At 39.3% G+C, this 16,652-nt stretch overlaps 4 protein-coding genes across 4 annotated transcripts; 3 read left to right on the top strand and 1 right to left on the bottom strand.

Moving 5' to 3' along the window:
- Window positions 1–4,238: 4,238 nt before the first annotated feature.
- On the bottom strand, window positions 4,239–7,977 carry LOC128271291 (kinesin light chain). The gene is made up of 6 exons (XM_053008749.1): window positions 7,598–7,977; window positions 6,804–7,019; window positions 6,190–6,729; window positions 5,871–6,122; window positions 5,378–5,809; window positions 4,239–5,260 (listed from the first exon to the last, which is right to left on the bottom strand). Exons 2-6 carry the CDS (start codon window positions 6,990–6,992, stop codon window positions 5,150–5,152), a joined length of 1,524 nt encoding a protein of 507 aa, XP_052864709.1. The 5' UTR covers window positions 6,993–7,019; window positions 7,598–7,977; the 3' UTR covers window positions 4,239–5,149.
- An 807-nt stretch (window positions 7,978–8,784) lies between these two features.
- On the top strand, window positions 8,785–10,310 carry LOC128271294 (60S ribosomal protein L13a). Its single transcript, XM_053008752.1, has 5 exons — window positions 8,785–8,855; window positions 9,014–9,254; window positions 9,358–9,503; window positions 9,640–9,762; window positions 9,832–10,310. Exons 1-5 carry the CDS (start codon window positions 8,838–8,840, stop codon window positions 10,090–10,092), a joined length of 789 nt encoding a protein of 262 aa, XP_052864712.1. The 5' UTR covers window positions 8,785–8,837; the 3' UTR covers window positions 10,093–10,310.
- Window positions 10,311–10,617: 307 nt separating this feature from the next.
- LOC128270552 (uncharacterized) lies at window positions 10,618–11,566 on the top strand. Its single transcript, XM_053007964.1, has 5 exons — window positions 10,618–10,779; window positions 10,843–10,945; window positions 11,019–11,179; window positions 11,247–11,416; window positions 11,493–11,566. The coding sequence occupies exons 1-5, from the start codon at window positions 10,618–10,620 to the stop codon at window positions 11,518–11,520; spliced, it is 624 nt and encodes a 207-aa protein (XP_052863924.1). The 3' UTR covers window positions 11,521–11,566.
- A 43-nt stretch (window positions 11,567–11,609) lies between these two features.
- Window positions 11,610–13,018, top strand: LOC128270551 (uncharacterized). Its single transcript, XM_053007961.1, has 6 exons — window positions 11,610–11,624; window positions 11,688–11,808; window positions 11,879–11,958; window positions 12,026–12,147; window positions 12,213–12,443; window positions 12,537–13,018. The coding sequence occupies exons 1-6, from the start codon at window positions 11,610–11,612 to the stop codon at window positions 12,577–12,579; spliced, it is 612 nt and encodes a 203-aa protein (XP_052863921.1). The 3' UTR covers window positions 12,580–13,018.
- The last annotated feature ends 3,634 nt before the right edge of the window (window positions 13,019–16,652 follow it).

Below are 16,652 nucleotides of genomic sequence, written 5' to 3'. Positions count from 1 at the left end.
GTATTTTAGGAAAATATAACTGAAATCGTGAATCGTCATCATATAACCGCCTTTTTTCCATAGTGCAACCACTAAACGTAATTTCCAAACGCAATGTTTATTATTAGGTGCGCAAATTAATTAGTTCGGTTTTACAAAAGATGGCATTACTAACTAAATATAACAAATTTTTTTTTTATAAAATATGTGTTTGATGACTGCTGTCCTTACGCATCTAACGAAGTATAGTTTTTTTTGTTAAAGTGTAAACAACACCTATTATAAACATTTGAATATGTCAAGTTTTGTTTGTGATTCTGTTTGTTTTTTCTCTAGACACGGATTCAATGATCTATGCCAAAGGGAAACCATTGCTCTGTAGGTATTTTATCAAAAAGTTCGATACTTAATTCGACGCATGCGCTTTTGCTGTGCTCAATACCACTTTAGCGTGGGTGTACGTACAGCCGAATACCGATATGTGTTTTACCCTTTCAATGTGACCACGGATCGCGTGCAATGGTTTTTTGCAAGCCTATTTATACGAGCATGTGGTAGAAAACACGTTAAATATATTCACATGTAAGCACGTTAGTCTCGACCTAATAATTCTGACCGATACAAGAGGCTCGCCCATATGTTGACATTGTAGCCAGATTTTAACCCAGCCAGGAACGTCAACAAGCGATCCGACTTCCTCTTTTGCGTAACAACGAATAAAATAATTTTACCGCTGGTGTCAATCAATAAATGTAGCTCCTCAAATTATGGTTTGAAATATTTGATGCAATTATAAAGAATTATCATGATAGCCCCTTTCTACGGAGAAGATTGCTGTTCCTGTCAATCATCCGATTCAAATGTTCGGTTTCTTGTCTGCTGCTCGCTTGATTCTCTGAAAACTCGCCTTTGCCTAGCCGGAACGGTTGAGAATTTCTATCATTTTTTCTGAAAACTGTAGTAGTTATTGCCTGTTCTCTGTTTCCACATCAATTTCATCCAATTTTATCCATCTAACCAATTTAAGTTGTCATTGACTGACGTGTTTATATAATTGACCGGTAGAATTCCTCCACATGTTCAATGTTTAGTATTAGTACAAAAATTTTACAATACAGCACCAGCAAAGAGTTGTTTACCCTTGATCAATTAAACGTTTCCAAGGCCTGGCATCTAAGTTGGTGAAGTTGGTGGATAAAATAAATAAAACATAATAAAACCATTTATAGTTTTCATTGCTTAAATTTCCATCATTTAATCCAAATTTTATTATTTAACCTTAGTCCAAATCACACGGTAAAAAAGGCTAGTCTACGAAATGATTGAAATCTACAACATCATACATTCAGTCATTTTTACAAATTTTCGTTACAATCGGAATAATCTTGTTTCTGTGTGGTTGGTTTTGTAATAAACGATGATCTGATAATGAAAAATTGACCCCACTTGTATTCTAAAAATCAATTGAAATAATAGTCTATCGACCTGCTCTTCTTATCCGGCTTCTGTCGTTGATCTTCTTTGGCTTTCACATGTGGCATGCTGCTACAAAAGTACTGATGTTCGGAAGAACTACAAATTGAATAATTGATCTTCACCGATCCTGAACGGGAATTTGACACTATTGTGAGTTTCAATTATTTTTATTCTGCGGAAGTGATAAAAAGTAAAAGCACAATAGTTTTATATGGGCTCTCTACATAGTTACTCTTGGGGTTATTTTATTTAAATAAATGTCTTGGCTTATATTGAAACAATCGTGCATATATGTATAAAATCTGTGAAAATCTGTAAAAAAGTAATAGTAATACATATCACAGGTCGTATTTCTTATTATCGTAAATTATTGACATTAGCGTTTGTTTTGCATGGGTACAACAAGCATCGTGTGATGCGATCGTGTGGATTTATTTTACGTGTGCGAAAAATTAGTTTTGGGACCCGGGACTGGATGGCCAGCTGCGATACGTTAGATTCCCGATACCGGTGTGACATTGGGGGTTGACGCGGGGCCAACAACTCCCCCCGCAAAAACACACCGTTACAGAAAGCAACAGAGATTACCATTGTCTCTGGTGCAGGCCAGGACCGCTCCGTATGTAGCATGGATCGTTTTTGGTGAAATTATACAGGGTGCCTTATCATGACCTATACTATTTAAATTTGTCAGTTACTTTTTGTCAGTCGATCGAGCGGGCTGAAATTGTAGCGCCCTAAAATGAAAATAATCGTTCAACTGTCAAAACTGTGCATGCTTATGTTGTCGAATTTCTTCTGACTTCTTTCTGCGGGGCTATTTGAAGAGTAAAACGTATGCCAGTCAACCGAAGACCATTGAAGATCTGAAGACTAACATCACAGCGGAAATTGCAGCTAGTGCGCCCGAAATGTTGTCAAATACAATAAAAAAAACGGCCAAAAAGTCCGCGTTTTGAGTGTCTAATTGTATTCTGAGATAATTGTCAATAAACGGCATTTTATATCTTAAATAAATCTTGTTCATATGTCAAAATCGACTGAAAAATGGCGGAGTTATTTAACATTTCAATTTCAATATCATGGGTCATGATTAGTCACAACCTGTACACTTAGGTCACTTATAGTCGCTCGCGTCTTATAAAAGTGGGAAGAACATCCTGGCAACCTTGGTTGCAGCAGGTTGCTGTTGCACACTCAGCAGGTGACCATCGAATCCGCTTACTTAAAGTTTCTTCCAAAGTGAGCGATATCTCGGTGTGATGATAACCTACGAATTGACTTTAGTCGTACCAAAGTCGATTCTGCAGCTTCGAGAGCTTTGCATGACGCATGCTCGCGAGTGTTGGAGACAGATGTTTTCCAGGACCTTAAATGTGTCGCCAATATGGTAGTTTGAGCCTGCATGGCAAACGAAACGACACATCTCTGCTCAGGATGCACGAAACATTAGCGTTCTCAGCAGATTCTCCTAGGAGGTTTTAATTTTATACCGTAAGCCGAAGTACCTAAGCACGTTTCCAGAGCGTCTTGACGTCGAATAAAATGAAAAGAATTTGGTTCTCACTGCGCGGTGTATTTGCATCCGATTCTCCCTTTTGTGTAGTGCTGTCAAGGGAAGGTTCGGTGGACAATTTCTGATACGTGCGACATAATCCATGATAAGTAGAATCACACCCCTGGACAGAAACTCGGCTAAAGTCGGATGATACCACGGTACTTGCGTAAGAATTACTCCAGTTGGTAAAGTATTCTGAAATGCTCGTCGTTGTCACGTTGTTGGATTCGATTTTCGAGACCTGCGTGACAAAGGGGTCAACAACCCCGCCGAAAAAACACTACGTTACAGTAAGCAATAGAGACAGTCATTGTATCTGTTGTAGGTCAAGACCACTCGATGGTTGTAATTGCCGGATAAGGCAAAGAATGTACCCATAAAACAATACCAAGTTTAAAAAGTCTCGCAGTTAGGAAGCTATTCAGAATTCTATCGAAGGGAACTTTTTATTTTATTTTTTACTATTAGAAGTGACAGAGCCGTATTAAGGACCAACTCAGAGTTTGAACTGCAGTTTTTCGCTAGGAAACCGATGAGTCGGTTGATGAGCCCAAACGAACCTCCGGAGCTTAAAGATTTGTGTGAATCAATATTTCGAACCGGTGTTTTGCGATGTTTTGTGCGGTGGTGAAGCACGGCCAGGGTGCCGCGAGAAACTTTGTTACTTTGGCCCAATTAACATTTTTAGCAGTTTGATCTTAATTGTAATCGCTTAGAATTATGTTTTGTTTTGCATAACAATACAAGAATTAAACAAACATAAAAACCGAAGAAACTATGAACATTCACCAGAAAACAATAATAAGATACTACAGATCTTTTAGGCGATCGCAGAACACTTAAAAGCCCTTGAAAGGGATCGCAGGACATTGATCTCAAAGAGAGCCGTAGAATAAAAAAGGTTTCGAAAAATTAAAAGGAATTCAGTCAGAATAGTGATTGTAGAATGATTTCTTGTGCAATCATGCTGATGAGAGTTGATGTAGCTTTAGAAAAGGGCTCTCTATAATCAGCAAATCGCCTTTTTTGCACAAGTGGCTTGACTCATCTATGCATAAGACAAATTGAGTCCACATTACAATTGTACTTCAAATCATTCATCATAGTGTTTCGAAATTGAGCCTCACTTACACAGCTTATTTCGGATTAACTTAAATGCTGCGTGCGAATTCAAGTAGTATTAAGATATAAGGTTGAGGATGTTGATAAATCTTTAATTGAAAATTATTAATTGAACAGTATGCGTTTTGTTTTATTATCAAAAAACGATGTTTTTGTGTCCCATCCCATTCTCAGTTCAACTCTATGTTTATATGATAAATATAATTTGCCGTCCCTTTCCCTACGTTTGCGTTCACTTCGACCTTAAGTGATTGGATCTTTTCAAATACGACAATCATTCGAAACGTATGCATTAGACATTGGACGATACAAGACACCTCAGCAGGGCGTATAACCTGCGTAACCACACCTAGAGCATGGGAGCACCTTTTCTTTATATTACTACCGTTTACTTGTTAAGCGTTAGGCTTCTGAATAAGTTATATTTAGTTCATGTTTCTTTGAAGTAAAGCACGGAAACTTTTATTTTTGATCCGATTAGCCTTGCAATTTGAAAGAAATGCGAGGCAGACGCTAGTAATATATAAACAGAACGAATATTTGGCAAGAATACAGCCAACGAAGTAAACAAAGAATAGTAGTGAACATGTTAACAGAGTTCGAGTTGCAGGATTCTAATCAAAGCATAACCCCCCCATATGAGGGGGATAAATCAAAATGCCTTCGCAATGGATTCACAAAATCAATTAAGATCGCCTCAAAAGGGAAGATGTTTTTTTTTTCAACGGTCCAATGATTTTTAAGTCACAAAATAAAGAATAAGTCCACATTTATATCATGATTTTAAGTTGTACTGTACTTGCAAATATTCACTTTCGGAGATGGAAATTGGATGGATCTTACAACAAGCTTCCAGTGTATACTGCACCTAGATTCAACGTTCTTGTCAGAACTGCGATCAACACTGAATCATTTGCTATTACTATTGATCATTCCCGCGCAAATAACATCAAAAACTGTAGTGAGTCATTTAGCTGGTTAAGCAATAAAATATATCTGGTCTCCACCTTCCAATTATTTGTGCACACGCTTGTTGTGATCTTCATTCTCTTCTTTGCTGTTGCCGCTCTTCTGCCGTTTGTTATCGTCCGCAAGCACTTTCGATTGTTTCACCAAATCCAATGCCTGCCAGGAAGGAACATAAACGATTCGATCACGTGATTTGACCAATTAGTGTTGTTTTAGTTGATGGTGTACTGTTATTAATGGTGGCATTTGTCCCGTTACTGCTTATTTGCGTACCTCTTTTTTGCTCCGAAGAGCACAATCTTCCAATGTATCGGCAGCCTCATACTTGCCCTGCCGTCTGTAGAGAGCTCCGAGATTTTTCAGTGTTGTTGTGACAGTTGGTGAATCAACCTTAGCCGCTTTATGCCATCCACCGTACTCCCCATACGGAGTGTTTTCGCGGTTCTTTAGCTTATTCTCCTCGCGCTCCTCTGCCACTTGCCAGATCGGTTTATTCTCACCGTTGATCGCACCAAACTCTCGTTCGTGAGCCCTCGTTAGCACCTCTTTGTACAGCATTTCGGCCTCCTTGTACTTGCCTTGTTTCAAATAACAACTAGCCAAGTTGTTTAACGTTTTCGCAACATTAGGGTCGTCCCCGCCAAGCTTCATTTCGTAGATTTCCAATGCACGCTTGTAGTACATTTCCACCTCCTCGTATTTTGCCTTAAACAACGTTCGATAGCTTTATAAGCATACAATGAATGCATGATAAGGACAAACCTACCTGGTTTTGACAAAGAAGAGCCAAATTATTTAGTTGCTTAGCGACATCCGGATGAGACTTGCCGAGCACATTTTCCCGTATTTCCAAGGCACGCTTACAGAGCGGTTCAGCATCCTTATACTTGCCACGCTTACCATATAAGACGGCCAGGTTGTTGAGCGTGGCTGCGACTGCGGGATGGTTTTCCCCGAGAGTTTTTTCGCGAATCGTCAGGGCATCATTTAGAAGGTTGGCTGCTTCTTTGTATTTATTCTGCACAATGAGAAATGTTGATTGTTCAAGGCCAGCTACTCTTAAGAACGAAAACAAACTACGTTACCTGATCTCGGTACACTAACGCAAGAATGTTCAGCATTGTAGCAACGTCCGGGTGGTCATGCCCGCTGGTTTTTTCTAAATCCTCCAACGCCTGCTTGCACAGTGGTACTGCCACTTCATAGCGACCTTGAGACGCATACTGAATGACTAGATTGTGCAGAGTTCTCAAGCGAGCCGGAATTTCGTAACCAGCATTAGCATGGCTCGCAAATTGGTTCGGTGGAGTCGGCGACATGTTGTTTCGTTCTTCCGTTTCATCTTCAGGGAACAGCTCCACCACAGGGTCGGTGCGCGATTTTTCCAAGTTATCCTCATTCTCTTGTATTTCATCGTACTTCTTCACCGATGCCATGAACTCTAGATGCTTTTTCTCTTCCTCCAGCTGTGCCACACTTTGTTCCGAAGCCTGTAGTTTCTGTTGCGTTATCGCTAGTTCATCACGCAACCAAACATTTTCCTGACACAGCCGTTTCACTTGCGTTCGCAGTTTCTGCTTTTCTGCCTCAATGTTTTGTAAATGAGCAAAGAGCATCACAATGACCTGCATCCCGCGAATAGGAGGAAAGTGGAGTGTAAGCAGCTAGTTGGTCATTTATAACTTTCAACACTACTTACCTGAGCTTCACTCAACCCCAGTTCAATGTTTTCCATATTCTTTTTAACTATCTCCATCTTATCCGGGTCATTTTTGCTGCACTCCGCCAAATTATTCATTAGGGTAATGTGTTCTACGCGGAGTGCCTCCAGACCCTGCATTACCGTTTTGGTGTTTGACACGATCTCTTCTTGAGCCATTTGTGTCATTTTCAGTGTGTTTTTATTGTTTGTGTTCTGAAAGATACGAAGAAAGATGCAGAAACCGTTCAATGCATACACAAACCTTAAACTTATGAGTATGTTTGATTTGTTGAAATGATATTTTTTGTTACACGTACGATTGTACGATTATTGTCTTTTTTTTCAACATTCGTTGAAGCTAAACCATTTTAAACGAAAAACGACGCATTGTAATGACGTCATCAAATTGGTGGAGTTGAAGTAGTTCATCGCTATAGCTACTAATCAATAGAAACAAAAGCAAAAGAAAAAATGCTTTCAACCAACATTGCTGCAGCTACAACCGTCTTCCAGTGCACAACTACGACTGCAAACCGACGGTGAGTAAACTCGTATACCATTACACAAACGAAGCGCGATAGACCGAACGAAAAACCTTCGAGAAACGGCATGACAAAAACTTTCACCACAGTAGGATTTTCTTTGGCAGGAAACTGCAAAAATAAAGTTTGCACCGACTTCTACTCCGACTAACTTCGACTGTAACAAATACTACCATTTATGATGCCAAATATTGTTTGTCGCAGGTCTACGTTATATTATAATTTAGTTTATTCAAGGTTATTTATTACCTTACGAAAGCTGAACGTCAGAATAGTTTTCAAAATACCGTTCTTTCAGTGGAAACTTTTACCCACAACCAATCCTATTGCCTTTAACTGTTCACGAGTGAAATCAATAAACACAATACGGTTTCTTCAGTTCGCAGCACTGTACCAACAACCGACACACTCATGCACTCCCACGTACATGCATAAACACAGCCACAGATAGTCGATTCCGAACAAGAATGATTTTTCTTTTAGTGTTTTCTTAAATGCCATTCATGGATTTTGGAATCCGATCAAACTGATTCACCAACAAATATTACAAGCACATATTAACGGCATTCGTTAGGAAAATAGTTTAGGTAGCAGATGAGTAGAACTCCTAAACTAAAAAACCATCTTTGATGAATGCTTCACAATGTACCAGAGCTAGTAATGGAAAACGATATTGATTCTTGTCAAGATTAGTTGATGCCAGGTCATAGTGACCCCGTCAAGGAGATACGCGAAAAGATTTTCTTCTTGTTTTAGTTTATGGCGCAACTATTCGTTGTATTTTCAGTGCTGTAGTTGAAGTATGTTTTTTCATAAGGAGCGGACCGTTTTTAAGTATCTACAAAGCATGTAAAAATTGTTTATGAAGTTAACTCGTTTCTATTTACTTAATAAAGTTAGAACGTTTGTACGTTTTAAACTATTGATCGCTGAGATCTATGATATTACCGTCCAAATGTGTCGAAAACTCCGAAAGTGTTGCAAGTACAAAGTAATAAAGTAAAAGAATACTTTACATAACTTTACAATCTACGAATTTTTGGGAAATTAGGCTGAACTGAGGTATGTTTTTCGTGAAATGACAGCTGGAATATTTTGACAGCATCATTTTTGAACGCAAATTCAATCTTCTGGATTGTTTTTCATTTGACAGCATTTTCAATAATGCAAAGTGACATTGATGCATACCTTTGTAGCAAAATTATAGCAACCTAAAAGGAAGTTTGATCACTTTGCTTTCTGGCTTTGCCACTAATAATTATATAATTTCGTATCATTCACTGTACAGAAATAAATTTAGAAAAAAACATTAAAATAGAGCAACGCGATGTTTTGACTCTGTTAGAAACGGTAGATGAGCAATTCCCCTCACAATAGCCACTGAACATTGTCTGACAGTTACCCATATTCTGGCAATTGGAAAACGTCAAAGTCAACTTCCGCCGAACGAAGCTTCCGAGAGTTCTTTTTGTTACTGTTTGCGATAATAATGGTACGCTCGCGCAAGGTTAGTTGAAATTTTCGTTAAATATGGAATAGTGTGCCGATGTGAAAGCAGGAATTCGTAATACGAGTCATATTTGTTTCATTTCGCACCATTATTTCAATATGAATTACGAATTGTATGTCTAAATTACCATCTTTTCTCTGGTCGTCTCACTGCAGCCTATTTTGATCGACGGACGTGGTCACTTGCTTGGCAGACTGGCCTCGGTCGTTGCCAAGCAAATCTTGACTGGTCGCTCGGTGGTGGTCGTGCGCTGTGAGGATTTGCAGCTATCAGGCCACTTTTTCCGCAACAAGATAAAGTTTTTGGCCTATTTGCGGAAACGTTGCAATGTCAACCCGGCACGCGGTCCATTCCATTTCCGTGCCCCAAGCCGAATGCTGTGGAAGGCTATTCGTGGTAAGTAGCTTTGTGTCTGTTCCATAGGAACGGAGAGCAGCTTCTGCTGGTTTCCTGTTTGCTACTGAAAGAGGCAGCTAACACATGAGTGCATTTATTTTAGGAATGGTTCCCCACAAAACTAAGCGCGGCCAGAATGCGCTGCGTCACCTGAAAGTGTACGAAGGTATACCTCCGCCATTCGATACGCAGAAGCGGCTAGTGGTTCCGATCGCCCTCCGTCAACTTTGTCTGCGCCCGGATAGGAAGGTAAGAAGCACATTTGTGTTGCATGCATTTTTAATTGAAATACATGCTCTTAGATGGTTCTTATTACGAGTGCTTCGCATGCGCGAACTATGTTACCATCCAACAATTTTGCTTTATATTTACACTATTTTTACAGTATTGTAGTGTTGATCGTGTTGCGCACGAAGTTGGATGGAAGTACCGCGACGTTGTGAACAACCTAGAAGCAAAACGCAAGATCAAGGCACGCTTGTCCTATCTTCATAAGAAGAAGCTGAAGGTAAGACATCATCAAGACACAATAGAATGGTATAATTGCACATTTTATTTCTTTTCCACTTTACCAAAGAAAATCACATGGAAAGCTCGTGCTGCTGTTGCAGAAAAAACCAAACCACATAATGAGGTTCTGCAGCAATACGGCTACCTTACGTCCGAGTTCGAGAAGAAGTACACGCGCCCAGTGGTGAATGTTCCCCAAAGGCCTGGAAAGAAAGAGCGCAAGGATTTGTATCTTGCCGCTAAAGCTCAGCGCAAGGCTGCCAGACTGGAGGCGAAAAAATTGGGAAAGGTTGTCAAGAAAACCAAGTCTAAGCCGAAGGCAAAGTAAACAGCAAAATCGGCATTTCTCTTAAGATCAATGCCACTTCAGCAGACGCAGCAGTGAAAATCTTGGAATTGTGATGCAGTACCATTCTCGTGTCGCGTATCAGATTTTTCATTGAACGATGTGTCAAGAAATCTAAGCAAACAATGAACAGAAAATACAAACATCAGTGTTTTGCTCGCGTACAACAAGTGAAGTTTATCAATCGATTAAACCCAACATGGCTATCCGAAAATAAATGTTTTTAACAACCAGGTCCTATTTTTATAATGTTTATATTGTTGCACGCTAATCCAGTATGGATTACAAGTTGTTCTGGTTTTCAATGTTTTTTCAAAATAATCTCAGTTTGCTGAGAGAAATTGTTGAATGGTGTAATTAGTGTTAAGTGAATAAGTGATTTTACATGAGAAAAAATGAGCAATACGAGCCATTATAAGTTGTACACCATGTAAAAATTACAAAAATCATGTGCGATTCATGTAGAACAACCAGATAAAACACTCAGAAAAAGAAGTCGGTGTTGAAATGTCTTCGTCCCCTACCATCAAAGGTCACTATGACAACCGGCTTAACCGGCATTTAGTACTCATCTCTACGATCTGTGAAACAGTTGACGATTGCTTGACAAGGTTAGAGTTCACGATGGAGGATTTCTGGAAAAATGTTGACGAGAAGATTTCGTCTTTGGTAAATAACTTCATGCAACTTTATGCAAATGATATTGAGTACACTTCGCTTCTCTTCTCTTAGGATGCTGAAACTAGCGCGCTATGGACTGTTCTAGAAACTAGTGCTGAAAAGTTGGCGGCATGCAAAAACAATTCATCAATCGACAAAGATATAATAGTGATAGGTAAAAGTTTTGGGTGTAGTTTTATAATTTGTACTTCTCACTAATTAATTGAATTGTGAATTTGGCGTACCAGAGCACAGCGCAATGCTGGAATCAACAACGGCGGATATGATTAGCAAGCAAAGCAACACGAACAGACAGCAATATGAAAGGGATGAATTGAATTCTATAAAAAATGTCAAACAGCAAATGCGGGATAATTCTGCAAAAATCGAAAACATTCAACGTTTGTTGGTAAGTTATCGGATTACGATCTGTTTCATTTTGTACGAACTTCAATGTTTTGATAAACAATTTTCAGGGTGACATCGGAAATATGACGAAAAATACTCAATCGAGCGTACATATTCATCGAACTGACAAGAATATGAAGCTTGACGAGCTTAAACAACGCAAAGAAAATCTTGATCGGATCAAGTTGGACGGTATTGATATGATTAATAATTTCAACAATATATTAGATAATGCAAGGTTTGTTCTCATCTTTTTATAATGAATACTTGTGAATAATTTGTTCTTTTAACATCTTTTTGTGTTCTACTTCCAGCCTGTTGCGGAACCTTTCCGATTCGTAATGTGAATCAACGGATAAACAATAGATTTGCAGTTATACAAAAAGCACTAGTTGTTGAAAGATTAAATTCATTATTTGTTAAAATAATGAATGAGAGAAGATTACGTAAAAAATAAACATACAAATACTCAGCGATATGCGGAAATAAAAAAAACTAGCCTAAGCTAGGAAACTTTTTTCATTCCATTGTTGATTTTCGAAAGAAACAAACGTCCGCTAATGATCGTCATCGAGGCCGCCCGAATTGACTTCCATCTCGGGTGGTGTTTCTATCTAGTGCTCGTCGCAGGTATCTCGATGTTTATAATGGTTTCCGTATAAGCAATAACTAAAATTCACATTTTAATCCGACTTGGCAGGAGTTTTATGCTTTGCGATAGGCTTGGTTATTTCTATTATTGACCTCGTATGGCCACATCGCTTCTCGACCATTCTAGAGGTAGGGAACTTTTGAGAATTGTCGGATAGAATGCGACAAATTAAATCGTTCTTTGTTACGTCTGTAGGTATACTACGACACACCGTACGATTGGCACGTAATCCTCGAAGAATCCCACGACGTTCGGTATCGCAAGCGAAACAGCAAAGGGCTAGAAGAGCCACCGGGTCTCGGATCGCGCATTCTGCGGTTAGTAGTTTTTACTTCGACTCGACCCTCCGGAAAACGGCGTACTTATGATCTTTTCTTCCCAGCCGCCTGTCGTCGAAGACACGTGACCAGAACACCGACAAAATGGGCATCGAAAATCGAGGCTTCCAGCACGACATTCCCAAATCACCGTGGCCCTATCCCTTCCGACGTGCGCAACAGACTCCGCCGCAGGCCATTCAGCGGACGATCTCACAAGACTCGACCTCCAGCATTGCATCGGCTGCTGCCATGTCCCCATCACTGCACAAAGTTGCCCTCTCGCGAATGCTTCCGTAATGCGCACAACTTGCACTACCAGCTTGGTCTGCACTTACTCAACGGACATACCGTATCTTTTCCTTTTCGTGTTCTTTCTCTTCCCACAGAAAACCGCCACTGGAACGCACTCGTGAAATTTCCAACTGGTAAAACCAGGCCATGGTACAGTCTTAGCAGTCGACCGTAGTGCAAGATGCCACACTACCACAGGCTTCCTGTTTGCGTGATGATCTTATGTGATCTTATGTGATACTTAAGAGTTTAACTGCAAAACGCTGACCACTGGCCGTGCATTTTATTATTCTTTCATTTAAAAGGTACGTTGACCATCTCCGTCAAGGACAAGAAAACAGGTGGCCATCGTTGAAGTTTTATAGTGCACTGTCCGTCGCTAAAGGCCGTGCTAACTAATCCATTTCCGGCCAGGTACGGTTAAAACGTGTTTTAGTAAAGGCTCCGTAGCAGGGTATTTTATTGTTAGGAAACACTTTTGGCGCTCAGCAGTTTAAGTAGTAAAATGCAGTAAAATCAACCAAGAAGCTACGGCAATTTACTCTTTAATAAGGGCGAGCGAAAAGCTGAACAACTGATCTGCTTGTAACGGCTACTACCGCCAAACACTTCGTCTTGTCACTGCTGAAATTCAACGAAACTTAGTCCCAAGAGTTGTTACGATCAGATGAAATACAAGAATTACATTACATTACATTACATTACATTACATGTTTCTGCAGAACCTTGTGCTTTCCGCTGTTCAATCTCTTCGAAACGGTGTCTGAGATATTCTACGATAGCCCAACCATCCCGTTCCACTGTTTGTGTAAATGTATCAACCAGAGGTCTTTTAGAAACGATCGCGTCGGTCGAACAAAAACCACTCGTCGTTGGCTAATATGTAACGAAAAGTCAGGCGGAAGTTCGATAGACCATATTTGGCGTTATTATGTATTAAGATTCTCCTACTTGATCCTCATTCGTTTTTTCGAAGCTGGCCATACTAAACCATGTGCATTCGAAAGCGGCAAAAATAAGGAAACCACCACAACATATAAAATAGTACTCTACGTTTGAAATTTTATTTGCGTTTTGTCTATTCTTATAAAATTAAGATCATATTTGTTTGTTTGTTTGAATATTCGATGTTCGTTTCGATCGATAAATAATTTTATGTTCAACTGTCATTCGGGCATAATTTGCTTTTTCTAAGGTCTGTATCAGGAAGTCGAGTCATTTGTAGCGGGGGCCAAATTCGGATGCTTTCTGGAGATCCATCAGAGAAGTTTCTTGGATACTTCGTTCACTTGTTGAGCAGTCAATTTAGCATTGAAACCCAAAGTTCCGTCCTTCCACGGTAAAAGCCGTTTCATAATTCCTAAGTCAATCAAATGGAGCCTATCACATTTTCCATTCTATCAAAGTTGGGTATTTCTGGCAACGGCGTTGCAAATTTGCAGTGGTCGACGTATTCTCCTTGACGGAATTTGGCATCTGTTCTTCTTACGCCTTCCACAGTAAGAAACACTGTTGTGTTGGCTTCACAGAAACCTACAGCCTCGTATTTTAAACATCCTTGTTTGGAGTTGAAATTCGCGAAATTCAATTCACACCTATAATAATTATAATACATATAATTATAATTTTGTTTTCTGTATTCTTTATTACATTACCCTTTGTGAAGGCTCGTACTGGTGAATCACAAATGAAAGCGAGAACTGAGACACCTGGGATGTGAAGTGACGAATGTTAGGCTATTGCAGCTCAAAGTCTCTATCATATAGGGTGAGCAAATTAGTTTGCATTTTTTCATTTGGTTATAAAACAAAAACGGCTTATATTTTTCGATATTTGAACTTTTATTTGAAAAATCGTTGACGTTCGAAGTTCATGACGAAACAATCAACCATTAACAATGCAACAATACAATGTGTTCAGCCGACAGCAACAAAGTGACCTCTAAGTTACAGGTAACATAAAATAAATAGGAGATTAAGAGTTTTCGTTACTCAATCGGAAGATGAAAGTGTTCGATGTTACATGGTGTTACAGTTGCATGGTGTTAAGGCTACGATTGAAAATCGGAAGCGGATGTAAACGGGTAGCGAAGTGTTGATCACCAGAGTAGTAAGTCGTGTACTATTGATTAGCAGGCTTATGGCACAACGAAGACATCAATACAACTACGGCAGCCAATATGAGCCAATTGTATCGTACTAAGATACACATATGAATGTGTTGAGCGGAGTGATAGTTGAAGATCAAAACGTATTACAAAATATGCAATACTTTCTAAATATTCGAGCTATACTGTTTAACAAACACTACCAGTGCCTAACAATATGGCTAGGCTAAAATGCAAATAGTATTTAGAATCAAACTTTTTATAATCTATACTCGTTCGAGACCATAGTGGCTAGTCAACATTCGGAATGCGTACGCGCAATTTATTTAGTTTTTCACACAAAATTTGATGTAAATTCTTTGCCATCCATTTTTTGGAGTAGACAAAAATCGACAATGAGCTAAAACATGCTGTCAAAAATTGACTGATAACTCAAAATGGCGGAACTAGTCACCATAAGTGAGAAGCAACGTAACGCCACAAAAAATAGAAAATCGAATATACGTAGCCCGCGGAAATTCAAATGTTGCGATACTGTTTATACAAACCACGTATGTTTAGATATTTTAAATGTTTAAGTACAGGGTGGTCAACTTTATGCAAAGAGCTCGTTCCCTAAAAGCGTGATAATGGCGCTCTCACAAAGCTAGAAATTTGATTGGCAACACCAAGCAAGTGATATGTTTATTAACCTGATTTATAAGGCAACCAAACACACTTATTGATTTTGATATTTTGAGACAGCGATGAGTAAGTAATCGCGCGAGCTGGAGGCTGCAGAAGAACTGCCTTATCTATTGGATGACCCGGTGCGTGCAACCTTTCTCGTTTTGCCTGATCACTCTTCTTTCAACCAACGATACGATCTGTTGGGAAACGCTACCTGCTGTACCATCTGTACTCAGGGCATCGGTCTGTGATCATTGTGCTTGATTAACGATATCGTCGCTGTCCGACCTTTTGGGGCACATGCTGATGTACCGTTCGTACTCAGATCATCAGTTTGATATGACTCAAAGTCTCTATGGTACAGAAGAAAAAAAAAGTTTGATATGTGTATGTGGCATATAACTATAGTTTCTCATGCACTAGTTTCGAACCGCAAGGTTTTATAGGTCGATTTTGATTATCTAAGATTCAATTTATTTATTCAACTTTTGATTAGACTTTTTGAAAAGTCTCTAAGCTTATGCATATAAGTTCGTCCGTTATCAAACGTCCGTCTTTTCGAGGTCGCATGTGCACAAAGCAGCTGCTTCCGATTAAGTGAGGATTGTAGTAATTATTCTTATATAATTAGTAATTATAATATTAGGTCTAGGTGTTAATTCGTGCGGTTTTTATTCAATATTTATAACCTAATTACAACAACATAACGTATAACTAACTTATTGAAAGTATTGCCCGTCGTTAGCGACGACTTTCTCCCATCTTTCGGGTAATTCCTCGATTCTGTGTCGATAGAAATTCTTATCCTTATCAGCGATCCAGTCAGAGACCCATTTTTCTATACCTTCATAAGAGAAGAACCGCTGTGCTGCCAAATCGTTACTCATGTAACGGAACAAATACTAGTCAGAAAAAGCAACATCTGGTGAATAGCGCGGGGGAGTTAATAGTTCCCATCCGACATTTTCGAGATAGGTTTTGACCGGTTTTGCGATGTGGGATCGAGTTTTGCCTTTTTAAAAATCAGCTTATCATGTCTTTTATCCCATTTCCGTCGTTTCATGGCCAAAGCTTTACTTCAAATGGATTAATTGTGGTTTATGGGATTGTCCTTCAACAATTTAATAAGGTTTTAAAAGCTCAAAGTATACCACACCTTTCATATCCCACCATATGCACAGCATAATCTTTGCGCAAGGAATATTTTGCTTTAGTTGCGGTGGCCCTGGTTCACCAAGCTGTATGCAGGGTTTTTTGCGTTTAGGGTTCTTGTAATAACTCCCCTTTTCATAACCAGTGACGATTCGGTACAAGAACCCATTTTGCTGCCGTGCAAGCAGTAATGAAAAAGTACTCCCCGCAAAACTACTCTACAAGGAACAAAACTTGACATGTTCAAATGCTTATAAAAGGTGTTGATTGCACTTTAGCAAAA

This window comes from Anopheles cruzii, chromosome 3, assembly GCF_943734635.1.
Source record: "Anopheles cruzii chromosome 3, idAnoCruzAS_RS32_06, whole genome shotgun sequence".
In the NCBI taxonomy this organism is placed as follows: Eukaryota; Metazoa; Arthropoda; class Insecta; order Diptera; family Culicidae; genus Anopheles; species Anopheles cruzii.
This window is presented reverse-complemented; position numbering and strand designations above follow the sequence as displayed.